The sequence below is a fragment of the Rhyacophila brunnea genome, unplaced genomic scaffold (genome assembly GCF_057557595.1).
Source record: "Rhyacophila brunnea isolate RB1 unplaced genomic scaffold, BYU_Rbru_1.0 scaffold_9, whole genome shotgun sequence".
Classification (NCBI taxonomy): domain Eukaryota; kingdom Metazoa; phylum Arthropoda; class Insecta; order Trichoptera; family Rhyacophilidae; genus Rhyacophila; species Rhyacophila brunnea.
In genome coordinates, this window is record NW_028233361.1 from 36863102 (window position 1) to 36878769 (window position 15668).

The 15668-nt window shown below is 33.7% G+C and overlaps 1 protein-coding gene across 1 annotated transcript in view; it reads left to right on the forward strand.

Annotated features, from left to right (window-relative positions):
* Positions 1-1322: 1322 nt before the first annotated feature.
* The window catches only part of LOC147063582 (uncharacterized), a 338578-nt gene continuing 324232 nt past the window's right edge, over positions 1323-15668 (forward strand). Inside the window, exon 1 of the mRNA XM_085959608.1 lies at positions 1323-1455. Within this exon, the coding sequence (XP_085815734.1) occupies positions 1362-1455 (94 nt within the window). The 5' untranslated portion in view covers positions 1323-1361. The remainder of the gene's footprint in view (positions 1456-15668) is intronic.

Genomic DNA, 15668 nt, shown 5'->3' on the forward strand with positions numbered 1-15668 from the left:
AGGCCAAATCCCACCCCGAGATGTAGCGCCGTGGAAGAAGAAGAAGATATTTTTTGATTATTATGTGTCGATACTCGACAGCTCCATTATTAAAGTAGATGTATTAAAAATCGCCAATAATTCACTGTATAAGTACCCTTAATTTGAACTAAAATACAATTTGAAAAACGTGAATGTAGTGTTTCACACTGCATTTAATCTTAGCAGTAGGTAAGGGGCCCGCCAAATATCCTAGCCTGAGGGCCCGTTTCAGGATGTGGGGACCATGGTATAGGTACACCGAGTGCAATAGACAAAAGACCGATACACGAGAAATTAAGCTGTGAAGAAGAAAAAGAGTCTATGGGACTAATTTACATTCTCCTCCTTGGGCCCCCCCCAATATTAAATCCTGGGTGCGCCACTGCAGACAGATATGACGTAATTGAAAAAGTTATAAATCTGTATGTGTGCTATGTTCTGTCAGTGGTATTTAGAACATAATCATTTTTAAATAGAATTTTTAAAAACTATTTTTTCGCTATAACTGCTCGACACGCCAGACAGTAGAAAAATAATATTTGTGAAATTTTGGCACGCGTACGTAAAGAGGTTCGCTAACCCTGACGTAGATGCCCATGCAACGCTTATGTCTATTAATTTTGAAACGGCAAGAACGAAATATGACTGTTGCTTCGAATCCGTTTGGTCCGTGTGCCACCACTCTGCAGTCTTCGACGGCGTTCGTCCGGAATAGAAAACCAGTCGGCGAACCGCTCCGCGCTGGGCAGTCTCTCAATTTGATTATCGCGTCTGCCGGAGATCGTTCTCATCATCGACGGTTCAATTTGTATTTCGCGCGAATCGAAATCGCACCCGCCTCCTGTCACAACATTCAAATTTGGTCGCGAAAACAAAACGCAGTCGAAAAAAAACGCGGGAAAGTGCGCGGCAAACTAAGTTTACATGTTCCAAAAGTGACAGTTGACGGAAAATTCAAAAGTTTTTCATATACGAATATTAAACTGCGTATTATTTAAAAAAAAATTGCAACATTGCTCAATAAAACATTCTTAACAGTACAAGATAACCACAACAAAATAGTGATCATATATATCAAAACGACTAATGTTAAAATACTTATGTTATTAATTATAATTTATTGTTTATCAAATATTAAAGCGACAAAGTTGTTAAACTATTTTACAGAAAAAAAAAATTTAAAACGATTACCCCAGTTGTTATTTTGGATCTAAAAAAAACGTGTATATTATCATTGAGTATTTTTGCTTCCACTGTAATCGACCGAGATTCAGAATAGACCTAGGTGACCTAGGACTTGTGCTAAAAGGTAATAATAAGGGAATCTAAATTAATTAAAAATGGTGCGCAGTGGAAGTGGTCTTCCAGGAATACTTCTGGCATCCCTTATCCTGCTGACTTCAGGGCAGAGAACCGCCAACACCAAAGATACCGGTAAGAGCTTTATTTCATTTTAATATCCAGCGGATCTATTCCATACACAAGCCTGCTTGCGGTCCGCTACGGCAGCTAAATAGGGTAGGAAAATATAGAATTGTTACTTACTATTACTTATTGTAACAATTACAATAAGTTAACCGTCTGAACCATAACCCCCACATCCTGAAGCAGGCTCTCAGGCTAGGATATTTGGCGGGCCCCCTATCTATCTCTAAGATTAAAGGCAGTTAAAGACATTTTTCAAATTGTGTTTCAGCTCAAATTAAGGGCACCTATTCAGTGTATTATTAATGATTTTTTTTCTATTTTTAATACATCTACTTTAATCATCGAGTTGTCGAGTATCGACACACAATAATCAAAAATTACATTGTTCATTTATATAATTTAAAATGTTAATGGTCATGAAGTATAATAGCGCGTATTTATCTTATTTATCTGATCAACCCGCCCCAGCCTAGAGCCCTGTCAGCCCCACCCCTGTAGGGGCCATGGTCTGAACTGTCAAAACCGTCTATCTCGGTCTAAAATTTATCACAGAGAAGAGAGGTGCTGTTAAAACATAGCACTTATTGTAACAATTATAACTAAATTATTGTAATTGTTACAATAAGTGTTAATAGTTCGATACTTTCCTACCCTATTTAGCTGCCGTAGCGGACCGAAAGCAGCCCTGTGTATAGAATAGACTCGCAGGTCAGGTTAAGGGTTCTCAACCTTTATAATATACCTATAGTAGCCAGCAGCCACACACCTTAGATGATGACTATAATAATTTCGACACACTTACAATAATTACAATTCAAAATAATAATAATAATTTAAAACGGAAATATATGTGCACATTTGTATTGATGACAATTATTATTAATAGTTCAGAGAATCATTGAATCATCATGAATTGAACGATTAGATCTTGGTGCGCACTCTCTACTCGCACCTCATCTCGCCACTCCACTGCTACTATCTGACCACTTTACTTACCCGAGATGAATTGTTGCAAGTACGTCGAGATGCTATTAAACAACTCTAGTATATTGGCACCAATAATGTAGACTATAAGCGGTGTAATTTTCATAAATATTGGTCGAGCAGTTTTTGAGTTATTTTTTTAAAAATTACATAGGTACTTATTGTCAAAATAAATCCAATTGGTGATTATAATTGGAATCAAATGATATCCTTGCGTCGACGCACGTCCACTGCAATGCCGTGTGTCTGCAGCTCTAAAGTGCTAAATAAACTTATTAAAATGTCGTATAAAAAGTAATATTGTCATTCATACGTATCGGTACTGCCCAGGGCTCAGGTTTTGGAATATTAAGTAGATATTGGACTTTTTAAAACATTGAGTAATGATAACATGGTAATAATAATAAATTCAACATACAATAAATGATTTTATGGTTGAGATACTATTTATAAGTAGGTAAAATGCATATTGTGGTAAATAAATGGCGAGGAGTCGCTATATGACAGCACTGTTCTGCATCTGATCACGATGAAGCAGCAGAGTATAACTATAAAGAAACATAATGTGCGAATTGTCTATGAAAATATTACTTTATTGCAGGTCTATGTACTGCATACGATTAATATATTACCAAATCTCGAAAAAATGCATCATATAGGTAGGTTAGGTACCTACCTAGTGGCTGCTCGACGACTCTCTAGCTCAGGGGGGGGGCAAACTTTTTGGATGGAGGGCCAAATTCAAGAATTCCATATGAGCGACGGGCCGCAAGTAAATTACCATTTATAGATATACACTATTTATTATCACGAAAAATAAACATTTTTTAAATTCAGGTGTTAATTTTGTATTGATATTCTCAAAACTGCTTCTAAGTGGGCATCGGAGATATTTGATAGTAAAGAATTTTTATTGAGGTTCATGATCGAAAATGTTTGTTCACATTTATAGGTTGATCCAAAAATAACGAACATTTTTCTTGCATAATCTTTTAGTTGGTCGAATTTGTCTGAATTAAGGGCATTGTAAAATTTGGAGATTTCTTCACGACGATGCAATTCTCTTAAATCATTGTCACACTGCAGATCAATAATCTCAAGTTATAGCTCTTTCAGTACACTATCAATATATATTGATCTACATACAATATCTACATCCAGAGCGAGATTACAATCCGAAATTTCTTTCCATTCATTCCCAATCGATGTTCAACGTAGAAAGTAGTGGTTATATAGTGTGAGACGAGACGCAAGGAAGACGTACTGAGATAATACATTTACGAAACAACGAATTCTTCAAATTTTAATCTATTGTCAATATTTAAAAAAAAATATAAAAAAGTTATTCGTAATCAGAAGTACAATTAATGATGGCGGGCCGCAAAAAAATACCCGGCGGGCCACAGTTTGCCCCCTCTGCTCTAGCTGATGGGGTATAGTCATTAATTATTAAATATACATACCTACCTACTTTCTCATATTATACATTATGTATCAAATAATAATTCGATTTTATTAATGAGGAAATGAGTAATTTTCGAGAATAAATAATATAATATCTGAGTCGTTACTTAATAACATCTAAAAAGCGTGCTTAAAAATAATAGCATAATTAATAATAATAATTATAATAGACTTACCATATCAGTTTTGAGCAATGACAAACAGGGAGCGTTTTTACTCGCCTAGGGGTCATTTGATTCGCTCCCCAGTATGCGTATATTAATGCTAATGCATTCACATCCTTTGTAGAACGAAGTTTATACCGTGGCGACGGGATGGAACTGAGTAACCCGGTCATCGAATAATCGACGCCATAGCTTTCTTATTTTGTACACAGGTGTCACCGTAAAATAGGGTGTATTTAATTTTATTATTTTAATACCGCGTAATCTATAAAATTGCGACCGGTTTAGATCAGCGATACTCAACCTACGGCCCTCGGGCCACATGCGGCCCTTTAAGCTTTTATATGCGGCCCGAAACACATTTATTATCAGGAACATGATTTTTAATTTTGAAATAAACGCTTGGATACACATTACTTTTGTTTATAATTTTTAAAATCTCAAAAATGTTTTGTAAAAAAGGGGGGGTTTCATGATTTTTTTCGTCACACCATTAGTGATGCGGCCCGCGTTACTTTACAAATATATGTATTTGGCCCGAAGAAAAAAAAGGTAGAGTATCATTGGTTTAGATGGATAAAATATATTAAATAGTTCATTTAAATTAAGTAATTAAGGGGGAGTGGCATGCCAACAGAGAACCTAGCGGAATAATACGAAGCTTGCAATTTGAGATTTTTTTTTTGATAATTTATAATTTCAACTGTATTAATTAATAAATATGTATCTGAAAACATTAAAAAGATTTTTTTTTTAAATTTAAAAAATATAATGTAATAACCATAAAATATAATGTAATAATAAGATGTGACTCTGCAACGAATTCAAATTTTATTACATTTTTTACAATTGTAAGTTTATCTTTCAATTAAAAAAAATCTTTTTAATGTTTTCAGATACATATTAATTAATTAATACAGTTGAAATTGTAAATTATCAAAAAAAAAATCTCAAATTGCAACCTTCGAATTTTCCCGCTAGGTTCTCTGCTGGTGTGCCTCTCCCCCTTAAGTAGGTACGTATATTATAACAATGATAAAGATATCGGACGTGTATTTACAGACCATCAGGTTAGTTTCCGTTGATCGGCCTACTTCAAATGGATGCTGCTCATTTATTATAAATGACTCAATTTTCAGAGAAATCATGTTATGCATAATCATCTCAATAATTTTTGCTGATGTCAAGAGAACAGCTACCGGTCTATAATTCTCCACTGATGACTCGGCACCACTCTTATAGATTGGAGTAACCTTTGACATCTTCCACATTTCCGGAAAGATACCCATCTCTATCACAATATTAAATATATAAAGCCTTTGACAAAGTCAATACGCACCTTTAAAAAAAATGTTGGGACATTATCTGGTCCTAAAGAGTGAGTGTTCTTTAGTTTTTTAATGAACCTATACATAAATACCGCATCAATCGGAATGATATCAACAGATTGGGCACCGCGTGATGGTTTTCTTGACGTTGAGGTATGGTGTTAGTGACGACTAGGGAATCCAATCCCGAGCCAAAATTCTGATCCCGGGATTTTGGGATTACAATTTGACAATCCCGGGATCCCGGGACTGGTCCCGGGATTGGCATTTTTTCCATTGTTAATATAAAAATTTTATATTTACAAATAACATTGATAAAATCGGTCAAAAATAAATCTAGTATAATTTATACTATTTAAGACATTTATTGTTAATAATATTACATACGTTCAATCTTGGAAATACACAAGTTTAATGGAGTAAATAATATTGTAATATAAATAATAATGTGAATTTAATAGGAGATTGCTGTTTCTGATAGTGAAGACTTAATGAATGGATTAGCGAGATTTAAAATAGTAAAGCAAATAATCATGGCGTAATTACGGCCTTTCCGCTTCGTAAATCTAATTAGTCAGCCAAATATGAAACTGCCGTAAAACGTATGATATCATGGTGGAATTACTTTGTTAAAAGTGCGAAGCATTGTTTTTTTCCAATCTTTCCATTTTTAATAATTTATGTGAAAAAATAAAATGAATCGGCAACCTACACATGGGTATAAATCAAACTTCATTCAAACTCAGTTTATTTCTAATGTAGTTATTTTTTATTAAAAGTATTTTTTTTTGGTTATATTTTCGCTTTTCTTTTATTTTCCATAAAAATTGATAAAAAAATAATCCCGAAATCCCGGGATTATGTTTATCAATCCCGGGATTCATAGGTATCGAAAATAGCTCGGGATCCCTAGTAGGGTATCCAGGGTGGAAAACATAACCAATACTTCAGTATCTACTGTAAGATATCCACTTCAGCGATAGACTATCCTCTGTGCGTCTTCGTATTGTGCGATTTTCCAGGCATACCGTTTGCCGTGGCTCAGTAAGTCCCGAAAGGCTAATTGTTCTGGATAGAGTGCCTGGTATTTATAAAAGGCTACAAGCGAACACCGATGAGAGGAGAGATCGATGAAAGAACTTATTGGAAAATCGATAGCAACCACAACAAGGCTTGCAGAGGATAAGTAAAGTTAGAGAAAGCTGACCCAGAATTCCGCAGTACCTAATTACACAATGTCCACGATTATCAGTGATGACTCATGAGTGTGACGACGAGGAAGGGAGATAGGTACCATAATTAGGAATATACATAATTTGAAAACATCTCATGCATATACACACTAGAAAAAATCGTTTTGTAGAAAAAAAATACGACACCCGACGGGACTTGAACCTGTATCTGCTGGATTCGCGCCAATATGTTTTACCAATTAAACTACGGGCACCTTAGATAATTACGACGATTTTAACTAGTAGTTGTTACATGAAATTCTTATCGAATTGGGTTATAACTATAAGGTTGGCTATCGGTTTTAGTATATTAAATTAAGTTAAATATCAATTAATTCCTTAATTACTAACCAACGTCGAGGATTACTCCATTATCTAATTTTTATAACGTTTATTATGCATATATAAAAATAGTTTATTATACTTAACCATAATTAGAATCTACTAGTATTGTCCGAAAGCCACTGATTTAAATGATATTATGACAGACATTACTATATGACAAAACAATAAATTATTATATTATTTGCCCGTAAATAATAAATAGTTCGCAAACTTTTCCCCCGATACAATAGGCCAAAATCAAACCCATTAAATGTTTCTTGGAGTGGTGCTCTCAATCTGCGACGAAATACATTCGTTTATTTGCACGCCCACGATGGCCGAGCGGTAACAAGTCAGCTTATTATGTTGACGCGGGTCCCGGGTTCAAATTCCGGGTCTGGAAAATTTATTTTGGTTCGGTGTCAGAGTGTGGACCTAATAAGTTCAGCAAGTGGTTAAACTCCAATTCTCGTACAAATAAAAATCTCTTTGTTGAGATATAGCCGTCTAATAGAATAATATAATAGAATAAAGAAGTACGTGTCGACATCTAGCGCTCGCTCCGCCGAAGTAAGAGGGAGACAGATTCTTCTTCCCCTTCTTATGCCGCACCTGTGTGTGGCGTGATAGTTGTCATCGGTTATTTAGAGCACACGCGCATATAAAATGTGATCCTTCTGTATAATAATATTCATGCAGATTAATGTAAATAAAGTAAATCGTATATTAAAACTACGTTGCTTATTTACAATCCTCAAAACAATCCACAATTCCCAACACTCTTGATACAACTTCCACTCAGTGTAGGCCCATATTATGATCCTTTTAGGATCCTCTTTGTGTATGATACTAACCTTTCCGTAATTTCTCCACCTAGTGAAAAGTAAACCGACTATCGCGACCGTCTCTCCAATTCATTCATATCCACTAATCAATCATCTATACCAGTGTTCCGCAACCTTTTCGGTATCGTGGACCCCTTACAACGTGCATCAAGTTTCGCGGACCTCCTCCCTGTGATGAAAATGTGTTACTAAAACCACTCTTTTAAAAATTTAATCTTTCCACCCAAATTTTAATTTAAAAAATAAAAGGATATAAACATCAAAAATAAAACATACTTACTTACAATTTATTGTTATATTATAATAAAAGAATGTAAATTATTTGCACAAGATTGTCCAAAAAGCACAACTATACCAGTACTTCTCAAACTGAGTGGCTTCCTTCCTGCCAGGGAGCCGCGAAATATTTCAGTATTTGAAGAAAAAAATCATAAAAACATGATTAATATCTCGCATTAAACAGAGCAACTTCTTTGCAATACAATTCGATGAATCTACTGATATTACAAACTATGCACAGTTAATAGTTTTTGTAAGATATCAGTATGGTTCCCAAATTCATGACGATTTGTTTTTCTTAGGGGGTTTTTGGCGACACCAAAAGGAATAGATCCACCACAATCATGATGCAAATGTACATATAATAATAATTAATGGTAAATAAAGTACTGTTGGTCACTTAAGACTAATATTTTTGGGGAAGGGAGCCTTGGATTTTTTCTGAGTTCGGGGGCCGTGGTAAAAAAAAGTTTGAGAAGCACTTCACTATACAAGGCTTAATTAAATCTTCCACAATTATTGTATGGAGATTCATAGTCTTCGTACATACATCGCTACCAAAAACGATGATTGTGCAAGTGAGGAATTAGATTCATGTGGAGCTTGCAATACTTTTTAGAACGTTTTTATTTAGCTCGTATTCTTGTTTGTCCAGTACAAATCTTGCAATAGATTTTTAACTAACTTCCCGACTAGGTAGACATTTGAAACTTTTAGAATATATCAGAACACGATGCCAATGCATTCTTTTAATACTTTTCGCCATCTTTAAGCAGAATTGAATTCATTTTCAGTTAATTCTATTTTGTATGGAAAATTATTTCGGAAAAAAATCGTAAAAAGTAAAACACTATTATTGGTTGCTAAGGGGGTTAATTAAATTTAATTAAAATAAACACAGGTATTTGAGTTTTTTTTCTTCCAACGTAGGTGTAGGTACACTATGCAATAATACTATTTATTCGCATACATAATATTATTGCTGACGGTACCTATATCGATAAAATACCCTTGAGACCGAAATGAATATAATAATAATAACACGCCAATAAAATCTGATTTTTTATTAATTCATCATTGGCACTTCTGAATCGATTATAACTGCTGTATGGCAAAGATGAGTTTTTGGTTTTGTTACGCCAAAGAAGTATAACTTCTAACGCGCGTACATAAGTAAACACACCGGTTTTTTTTATTATTGAATTATGTTTATAATAAATTCGCTTAAATAGGAATTGCTGATTACAACATTGGAACTTTATTAGTATATGCAGACACACCCTAAACAACGTGTGTATTTGTACATATTATATGGTAGTAAAATTACAAATCGATTAAGATATTTCTCACGAAACGTAGATACGTAGCGCAGAATAGACATTGTTAAAGCGCAGATAATTTTTTTTTCGGACGCTTCCTTGACCTTTCCAATTTTATTCACATTCTTGCTCGCTAGATGGAAATTGGAAACAAGTTGCCTTGGCATCGCATCGATTGTGGCAGTGTTGCCAACCATACTATATGATTATGCTATTTGTACCACAATTTTTTGTCCACAAATACTAGGTATAATTTTGAAAATCTTAGTACGATAAAAACAATATATCGCGTAAAAATTTCATCGACAGGAAATAAACCTTTACAATTCGATAGGCAATTGAATTTAAAAAAGAAAAAGAACCTTTTATATACCACGTTTTTAAATTTTCTCTTGAATCATATAAACTTGACAATTCTATGTATTAATAATTTAAGACAAATAAGGCAATTGTCAACGAATCATTTTTTTTGCTATTTTGCAACAAACAAACAAATATAGAATACTGAAATGTCATTTTGATTTCCATAGTAACGCACGTAAATTATTAACATATACGTATATGTTAATAATTTAGTTGCTAAGACGACCCACTTAGCAACCAATATTAGTGGATTGGATTACGGATATCTTCCGAAATAACTTTTCTAATAATTTAGTTGCTAGGACCACCCCCTTAGCAACCAATAATAGTGGATTGGATTACGGATTTCTTTCGAAAGAACTTTTCATACAAAATAGAATTAACTGAAAATGAATTCAATTCCACTTAAAGATGGCTACAAGTATTAAAATAATGCATTGGAATCGCGTTCTGATATATTCTAAAAGTTTCAAATGTCTAGCTAGTCGGGAAGTTAGTTAAAAATCGATTGCAAGATTTGTACCGGATAAACAACCACTGGACAAACAAGAATACGAGCTAATAAAAACTTGGTAAAATAATAGTACCTACCTCTAAAATTTAAAAAGCTCTCACATGTGATTGTGAATGTTTGAATGACATAAAAAAGGTCTCGAATCTGACTCTGAAGAGAACTTTTTTTACTGACAACTCAGAAAAAGAACTCATAGTTCATCATTACAGGAAAAAAACAAAAACTTTGCCGATACTAAAAAGGACATACCATAGTATTTGCTGAAATACCACTTATGTACATGACAACGCAACGCACAGGACCGAGAGAAGTGGAATCAGCTTGGAAAAGCCTTCTTCCATCAGTGGACAGATTCAGGCTGATGATAATAAAATGCCACCTTTTGTAAAATGTTCTATAATAATTTTCTTAAAAAAATATGTACGTATTTTAAATTATAAATTTGTTGAACGGGGGTGAAGCAGTTGAACGGAAGATAACGCAAACCTACTATAATATTTGCCGAAATAACATATTATAATAATTAAGACAATCTATTATAATAGAAAAGTGAAACTATGTTTGTTTGTTTGATTTCCATTTTCTACTTGGCCCCGCCTGACATCTAGCTATATATTATTATTATGAGCTTGTTTATATTAAAAAGTTTGTTTGTTATCTTTCCTGCCAATTCCAATTTTGAATTTTCACGACAGATAATGTTTAAATATTATGTTTCGCCCATTTCCCAAAATCATCTTTTCCAGTTTTGGCCTAAAATTAACTGAATATGCAATTTTATTCCTTATTCAAAGTGGCACACACTTGTTTTATAAACATTTCCAAAACTAGTCGTTTGCAGTCAGTATCAGTCAATTTCAAAATGCATCTTGTAATATTTTGGGTTAGTTTTCAAGAATTATTATCATTTTTACATGTTGTATGCCTATATACAGATATTTTAATATTGAAGAATGTAAATATTATTGTTTTCGTAGATAAGATAAATGTATATGGATCAACGAAGCGACCTCGTATGATGCCGGGTATTTCAGCTAGTGTAATATTATATTTGTTTGATAGAAAGATGGCAACACTGATAGGAAAACTGGTTGGATGGAAAAATAAATAATATGATACCTATAAGATCTCGCACACTTATTAGGGCACCGTGTAATGAAATCAATTTAAACCCGCTAACCTCCTGAATAAAAAATTAGGTAATTACTATTATTTTATTTTACAACGTTTTTATTAGGTCGTATTCTTATTTGTCCGGTGGTTGTTTATCCAGTACAAATCTTGCAATCGATTTTTAACTAACTTCCCGACTAGCTAGACATTTGAAACTTTTAAAATATATCAGAACACGATGCAAATGCATTTTTTTAATACGTTTAGCCACCTTTAAGTAGAATTGAATTCATTTTCAGTTAATTCTGTTTTGTACGAAAAGTTATTTTGGAAGAAATCCGTAATCCAATCCACTATTATTGGTTGCTAAGGGTCTGGGGTCCTAGAAACTAAATTATTAATATATGTGTGCGTTACTATGGAAATCAATATGAAATGTCAAAATGACATTTCAGTATTATTTCTAAGTCAAGTTTATATGATTCAACAGAAAATTTAAAAACGTTGTATATAAAAAGTTCTTTTTATCTTGTAATTTTATTTATATGTTTGATCTTCTGGTTGAGAAACTTACTTTGTGCCACGAAGCTCGGTAAATCGCTAACTTTAATATTATAATAATATTTGTCCTTGCTTAAATTTAGTTACCATCCGAGAGTTGAGGTTAGAGCGTTGTGGAAGTAGAATTCACTCATAATACCGGCTTCAGAGGATGGTCGTCAGCAAAAGATAGGATTCGTGGTAGTAGCCAGTCATTTCGATGAATATCTTATGGATTGAAGTTCGAAGATACAGTCTATAAAAGGGCCGTATGTATGATATTCCCCAATTCTATATAAGCTATTTAACCGATGTTCCATCATATAACGTATAACACTGTTTGTGACGTAAGCAATCTGACGTCACGCGAAATTCAAAATGGCTGCTTCAATCTGTCACTTTCACGTTAAGCTTTACCGGCAAAAACTGTATGTATTGCCATATGGAAATGTTTACTGGTAAAGTAAAATTATAAAATAAATGTGATAAAATAACTGATAAATTATTTAAAGTTCATAATAATTATTCATTTATAATTATTAAATTTATATGGTACCGTTCGCACACTTTCAGACACATTTACAATTTCAAAATTTTGAATTATTTATCGGGGAATGAAATTTTATAAGATTGCCATAATACGAACACCTGACACATGAGATGTCACATTCGTGACGTCATTTCACAGCTAATTACGTTTGTACTCATGCATGCAAACGTGCAGTATATATAGCCTATAAGGTTTTTGGGAATCTCATGCATACGACCCTAAGTCACAGAAATAAACCAATGCAGCAAAGTACGAGTATCACGAGTTCCGAGCCACGAAGAGTGCAGTGACGTCTGCTATAAATAAGCCCACGGTCAACCGCTTTTATATCCCTCCATCATATTTTTTTTTTACTATGTGCGGATACAGATTCATTCAGTGAGTACAAAATAGCTAACATACGAGTACAATCGTCGCCCTAAAAGCAAAAAGGGCACTTTAAGATAAACGCATTTTAAGTATTTTTTTAGTTTACAAAATCGTATAGAGTTTATTAATAATATTTTGAAATGAAATTCGGAGCGCAGGTGATTCATCACTCAAAGATTGAAATGCATTTCTTTTTTATTTTTCATATCTTGTGAAAATTCTTGTCACAAAAAAAGAAATTGTTGCAAAAAAGGGACCCTTGTGACTCACAAGGGCCCTTTTTTGCAACAATATCTTTTTTTGTACAAAGGTCTTTTCACATTTTAAATTAATTACACATAAGTACCTTTTTCTTATATTATTTTTGCATCCACTGCACACAGACTGGCAAAATCGTGTAAGTATATGTTACGTTTTTGTTATACGTCAATTGTAGAAAATACACAAGTTATTCATCTTTATCTTCTTTCGTAAATTGTGATTTCATGGATTTAGCTACAAAAAAACCATTTTACCTATAATGTAGTTAATAAAGTTATGAATAAAATAACATTCATAACTCAAAATGTTACAAGTGTCCTTTTGCTTTTGAGACGACCTAATAAGCTGAGGCCGGTATCATTCAATCAATAATTATGAAAAATCCAATATAAGTTTTTTTATTTAAAAATATGACTTAGTTGTATTCGAATGCGCTTCGTCGAAAGTTTCTTAGAGATACATTTTCAACTGATCAATATCATTAAAAGTAAGAGACATATTTTAAATGAAACCCAGCTGACGTCAGCCATCAATATCTATGGTTTGATCTAGTATTTTGCTACCACATGATTTCTGTATTGCCGAAATTGTCTGTGAATATTACATTTCCTACTATATTTGAGATGACATTGAGCTACTTTACGAGCTGCTTGTTGGCGAATTCACAATCTGCCTATAAAGTCATCCAGTGTCATCATCGAACAAGCTAACAAGGAGATTGTAAACAATCTACCGAGAAAAGTTGAAAGCCGGTCAACTTTACACGCTACACGCCGGCGTGTGGGCTTACTGCGTCTGCGCGGTAGAGCGTAGTAGCAACCTCCCGTTAATAAAACGAACTACGTTCTGTCAAAATAGTCGCTAGCTTGTTGGCTTCTCAGCGAATGGAAAGCTTTGTGTGTCATCATCACAATCGCAGCTTGTAAAGTAGCTCAATGTTATTGACGCATTAAATAAAATTGTCGCATGTGGATTTATAAATAGCCCAAACTGATTGTCAACCTTAACAATATTCAAAGTTGTTAAAAAAATCAGGTTACTTGGTTTCAAACTAATCTACAATTAAGAACAAAATTTCACTTCGTAAATTATAATTATAAACTATATTATATTTTACAGATCAGTTTATTAGTTGACAGCTATAATAATTAGTTGTCACACCACCATCAACCCTATACAGATAAACAACATTTCTCTGATTATGTAATTTACTCACAGAAAGAGAGAAGAAAATAATCTATTTTCACCTAAAGCTAATTTTATTAATACGGTTTTCAAAAATATTCTAATTATTTGTTAATTGGAAATAAGATCCCATCTCTCTCTGAGAGTACTTAGTTGATGCAAATTGTTAATAATATGTGTATGCGGTCCAGGGTTCGAAATGGAACGGAACGCACCGGAGCGCCGTTCCGGCTCGTGAACTTTGTAAAATTATCGCTCCGTCTCGTGGAAAAAATATGTTGACCATCTGAGCTAGATAGGCCATAGAATAGAAAATCTGACACACTTATTTTTATAAAATACAGATACGATTTGATGACTATGCAAATATCTTCAGAAAATTTGTTGAGCGCTCCGGTTCGTAAACTTTTCCATTTCGAGCGCTGATGCGGTCTTGATTATGGTGCTAAGAACTGTAATAGCCATCATGAAATAAACCAATGTGTAGAATTTAATATAATTTACATGATATATTATCACACGTTCAATCAATCGTGATTGTGTATTAACCAATCGTGACATACATAAATAAGGCACCAATCTTTTATTCTCCATAGAAGGTATCTAGTAACATACAGTAAAAAGATTCATTTGTTTATGCAGATATATTATTCTTTTGTAGGGAGAGACACTATGGTTGTTTGACCAATTTTTTACACAAATATATACACATAAACTAAAGAAATCATGGTTTCCATTATTGCACTGCTTAGTACATCCTGTTAGAACGGTATAAAGCTGCAGCAAGAATGTGGTAGATACATATTTGGGTAGGTAGTGTTACACTCCCAAATGGTCCCCATTTGGGGATGTCTCTGTGAATCTGGAGAAGCCTGAATCGGTACCAAGCCGACAAATAGTAAGGGTTGATTACGAAAATAAATAATAATAAACCGGCAACGTTGTATATGTTTGACGTCAAAATTTAATATTGGCAACGCCGCATTGGTACCGTGCGACAGAAAGCTGCAGACAGTCAAAGAGTAAACATTATTAACTCGTGTTACGCATAAAAGAAAATTATAAAAATGTAACCATTAGTAGATATTAACACAAATAAAACTCGTCGTTTCTGACCACAATTCCGGTGTGTTATTTGTTCACCTCCAAGTGCCGAATCCAGACGAAAAATCATAAAAAAAATAAAAGGGACAGCATCTTTTCACTTTCGTAAATGGAGGGAGATTACAGTAGGTAGGTACTGTCATACCCATCCCATGATTATTGGGCCTCTCCCGATAGATAAAATTAATTATTAGGTATAACCATCTCACCTGATCTCCTAGTCAACAATGGGTGTACGTACGTCCATTGTTACTTGATTATCTGTCAAAATATTCAACTTG